This window comes from Sprattus sprattus, assembly GCF_963457725.1.
Source record: "Sprattus sprattus genome assembly, chromosome: 1".
NCBI classification, from domain to species: domain Eukaryota; kingdom Metazoa; phylum Chordata; class Actinopteri; order Clupeiformes; family Clupeidae; genus Sprattus; species Sprattus sprattus.
The window spans coordinates 20,603,318-20,608,317 of record NC_137920.1 but is presented as its reverse complement, the minus strand read 5'-3'; the positions used below and the strand labels follow the sequence as shown (position 1 = coordinate 20,608,317).

Sequence of the window (5,000 nt, the reverse complement as noted above, 5' to 3'; positions counted from 1 at the left end):
AGGCACTAGCCAATCAGATCGCATTTCTGCTCAAGTCTAAAGAGCGCGAAGATCAAAAATAAAAGATGGCGGACCAAACTCCATAGCTGGTCTTGTTTGTACCTATAAATTGTTAGTTTGACATTTTTTTGCTTAGATTTTAAAAAATAAATAAAGAGAAATAGACACTGTACAAGGTCAAAAAACGTTAATTGTAGCTGAAACATAAGTCTGAGAGTATTTGCGAGGTGTCCTAGCTAATGTTAGCATGCTACTACCTACAATCTTAACAACTTGCTAGCGGTGTGATTGGTTTGTTGACTTGTCAATCTCACTATAACATCTATGTTGTCAACACAACTCCAAGCGCCAGACTCCTCCTTCATCCGTTGGATCGTGCCAGTCAGGAGTTATTGAAAAGAAGATACATCTCACTAATGTGGGAGGATGTGTGCCATCGAAAGATGCTTGAGGATTCACTGTCCCTTTTTTATGTATGATGAAATAAAAACATATATCTGTGAATTATTTTAATAAGTTGTTATTTATTGTTAGCTCAGAGTTGTTTGCAAGCAGAGATGGGCAAAAATACATCAAAATGTATTTTGATACAAAATACAAAATACCTTTCAAATAAATGTATCAAAATAAAATACAAAATACTGTTGCCAGAAAATGTAACAAAATACAATACATGTATTTTGTATTTTTAAAATACAGGAAATACTTTTTCTGAATTTTCAGTTCTCTCTCAATTTGGTATAGCAGAACATTCAGGTTTGGGCTATTCAGTGGCGTAACGTAGTTATCACGGGCCCAGGTGAAGGCTATTATGACGCCCCTTGTCAGTGTTGTAAGGCAGTGGTTCCCAAACATTGGATTGATTTTGTATATATATATTTTTGCAGGCAGCAGCTGTGTGACTTTCATGTTTTCTCAAAACAGGGCTCTCATTGCAATCTCTATGACTTCCGGGAGGGCTATCCCCACCATGCTTTTGTCATATGTAATTGCGTATAAGGACATCATACGGCTTTGATCAAGTCACATTCTGTCAAGATGGCTAACATTCAGTGCAACAACTCGATTCGCTCTTTGAAAGAACCTCCTTTTAGTCGGTGTACTAATGAAGATAAAATGACAAGGATCAAGACAGCTATCTAAGTTTTCAACCTGAGCCCTGTTTTGTGAAAAAAAATATGGATTTAACATGAGAGTCAATGAGAGAGATCTGGGGTAATTTCCTTTTCGCCCCAAAAAGGGGCGGGCCATAAGAAGCACCACTTTTGGCAAATTGACTGATGCCTGATTAGACAATAACATTCAGAGGCAGATCAGATGGTCTAGTGGTAGAATCCGACAGAACAAAATCTCCTTCTGCCTAAACACTGGAGAAAGTATTTTGAGTATTTTAAATACAAAATTACTCCACTCTAAAGTATTTTGTTACAAATTACATTTGATTTTTTATCTGCCCTATCAAATACAAATTACCAAATACTCAAAAGTAAATAAACTAGTATTTCAAATACAAGTAATTGAAATACTGCCCATCTCTGTTTGCAAGATGTATGTTTATAAATGGCAGTGACACGGCCACCCTGTACCTTTCATGTTGTTAAATGGTAAATTAATTTCAATGTTAAAAAATGTGAAGTTAAATTCGTTGTTCAAAAATATTAGGTTAAATTCAATATTAAAAAATAAAAATGTTAATGAATATACACACCTTTGTATTATTTGAATAGCTTAGTATCGAATACACAATAACAGGGTAGCTATGTTTATTTGGCACTAGGCCCAGTATATTATAAACAAATGCAATTTTATTTTATGCAATTTATATAGTAGGGGGTCCCTGCTCATCTCGCCATCAGTTTAGGGGTCCCTGGCCTGAAAAACGTTGAAGACCCCTGATCTAAAGGGTTAAGAAGTTAAAGGTTAAAGGTTAAAGATATGAGGTAAAGGATTAAGAGTGTACATACAGATGCAAAAGATGCAGAAAAACTGAAATAAACTCTGCAGCAGTACCTCATTCTCGATGTCTTGGATGGACTTGATGCGGATGTTACTGAAGGAGTTAGTGGGGCCCTGAGGAAGCAATGGAGCCGTATGAGAAACAGAGAAGCCAGACCCCATCTCATTGTGGGACACACATGACACAAACACACACACACACACACACACACACACACATATGACACACACACACACACACACATAACCTTATCCTATCTCATTGTGGCACACATCACACAAACAAACACACACACACACACACACCTTATCCTATCTTATTGTTGCACACACCACACAAACACACACACACACACACACACACACACACACACACACACACACATCACACACACACACACACACACACACACACACACACACACACAAGCACACACACCTGAGCACCTTCTCTTCACACACATCAGAGGTGGGGACTCGAGTCTGAGACTTGGAGTTGACTCGAGTCGCACTTCAGTCGTCCACACTTTATCTCAGCATCAGCTGTCTACCATTAGCTTGTCACTAGCTTTGTAGCTAAGGGAGGTTAAATTGATTAGATGGCCGTTTGCTGAATATTTTGAAAAGATACATTTGTTCAGCAACAGACAAGGGAGTCCTTTCTTTTTTTACAGTTTTTCTCAGTAGCCTTGGTACATCTCTCAAATCATCCTTAACATTTTCAAAACAGTAACCCGTTCTCGAAACAATTCATACAGACAGATATTTAGTACATACATAAATACACAATGAATAACCTGTGATTGCAATTTTGCAATTGGGCTTGCAAACACAGACTTGTGAGCATCTCTTACACACATGCACAGACTCGTAAGCGTCTCTAAAACACATGCAGACTCGTGAGCATCCCTAACACCAGGGACGTGCACAGGAATTTTGAAGGGCAGTTGCTCTGCCCTGGAAAAAAGGGGCAACACAATATTTTTTTCACCGCCGCTGCCCTGTCATGTTATCGCAAATTTTCACAATATCATTTTACACTGTCACTAACCGCCGCTACCGCTCCCCGTCATCTGATATATTTCCTTTGGAGGGGCAACTTATTTCCTTCAGAGGAGCAACTTCGGTCGAAGAAGGCAAACGGGCAGTTGCCCAAGCAACCTTAGCACACTCCCGTGCACGTCCCTGCCTGACACACATGCACAGACTCACGAGTGTCTCTTACACACATGCATAGACTTGTGAATATCTCTTACATAGAATAGAATGTCAAACTCACCTTGTTGTTGGTTTGGGCCTCAAACTTTGGGTGTAGAGCAAAAGGAACTCCATCAATGGCTACGACAGGGAAAAAGATACAGAGGGGGTAAACTTTTTAATTACATTTTTAAAACTTTACATTGCTGTGATATGATTGACTAGTGTTTATAGAGGTGGTTTAAAGTAATTGGCTAGCCTCTAAAGGGCCTTAATATGAGTGGCTATCCTTACAGGGTTTTAATATGATTGGCTATCGTAACAGGGCTTTTCCATTATGAACATTTCAGAGGCGATCTCCATCACTGTCTTTTCCTGGTGTCCTGTGCAACTGATGGTGCAAATAAAACAACACCTTGTTCTCATGAGTATGGATGCATGAGTATGGACACACATGAGTATGGACACACATGAGTATGGACACGCATGAGTATGGACACACATGAGTATGGACACACATGAGTATGGACACACATGAGTATGGACACACATGAGTATGGACACGCATTAGTATGGACACGCATGAGTATGGACACGCATGAGTATGGACACGCATGAGTGTGGACACGCATGAGACTCGAAGTGCTAATATATAAATGCATAACCTGCTTCTGTTTGTTTCCCCACACTTCAAGTATTCATAGTATACACTTCCTGGATCACAACACCTAGCAGCTGTAAAATAATAGATATTAAACCAACTAACCAATGTTACCAATGTAACCAAAAATATTAATAATCGTAAAATTAAGAGTGGACTTGACGAAAACTATGGGCCACCCTCCACCTCAAACTTAGGCAGCATGTAGAATGGCTGGAATAGTATATGTCTAGGTCTTTAATATGATTGGCTATCCTTACAGGATAAAAAGCAGCGTGTTGAATGGCTGGAAAAGTATATGTGTCGGTCTGAGACACTTCTCTTTTACAGAGCCAGGACGTTTTTTGAGTGTAGACACTGGACTGACAGCTTGGAGCCATAAGAAGAATATTGCCAATTTCGCCAAAAAGGGGTAGTGTATTGTCCTCAAAGACTTCGCCTTTAACTTCTAATGATGTGTGTTTGCAAATAGGCTTTCTATAAAACTGATGATGTTGTAAACACAACCCTTAGCAAAACTAACTACACACAAGGTAGTACTGCAACTGTATAGAAAGCCTGTATAGAACTCTGCATAGATAAAACAAATCATCTATGAAGAGGAGTATCCGCCTAACACACATTTATCTACACATGACCTTCACTACTAACCTCTGAAGAGGACCAGAACCCAATGGTACCCTGTTGAAAAGTTCCTGAACCCTCAGTACCATACCTGTGATGCCGTAGATGTTGCTGGAGCCGTCGTTCTCTCCGATGGTCTTCTCCTCCAGCTTGTTGCGCCGAATGCTAATGCGTGGTGGAGCTTGAGGCAGGTTGCTATGGGGACACAACAAAACAGGAAGATGTTCAGTGACAGTGCTAGGGCTCGCAAGTGTGCTTCCGTACTTGAAAAGTAGTTGTCTTAATTTCACACTGTCAACGTGTGTGTACAGCATAACATTCACACAGGAGTGTTTAAGTTTAGCTTGTTAATTAGTATACTATAAAAATGAGTAAAAAGAATAAAATAAAAAAGCAAGAAATCTGACAGCGATAACAATAACAAAGAATAACACAATGATATGAATGTGACATTTGTTACACCACTCCACAGCTGTGGCCCATATTAACAAATTGACATATGACTACAGCGGTGTGTAAAAGGTGTGACGATGAAGAGGAAGATGAAGAGCAGGAGAGTACA

General features: G+C 39.5%; 1 protein-coding gene across 1 annotated transcript in view; it reads right to left on the bottom strand.

Moving 5' to 3' along the window:
• mvb12a (multivesicular body subunit 12A) overlaps positions 1-5,000 on the bottom strand; it is a gene marked incomplete at its 5' end in the record, with an annotated part of 16,882 nt that overhangs the window by 2,065 nt on the left and 9,817 nt on the right. Inside the window, 3 exons of the mRNA XM_080854583.1 lie at positions 2,011-2,070; positions 3,236-3,294; positions 4,530-4,633. Coding sequence (XP_080710709.1) covers positions 2,011-2,070; positions 3,236-3,294; positions 4,530-4,633 — 223 coding nt within the window. The remainder of the gene's footprint in view (positions 1-2,010; positions 2,071-3,235; positions 3,295-4,529; positions 4,634-5,000) is intronic.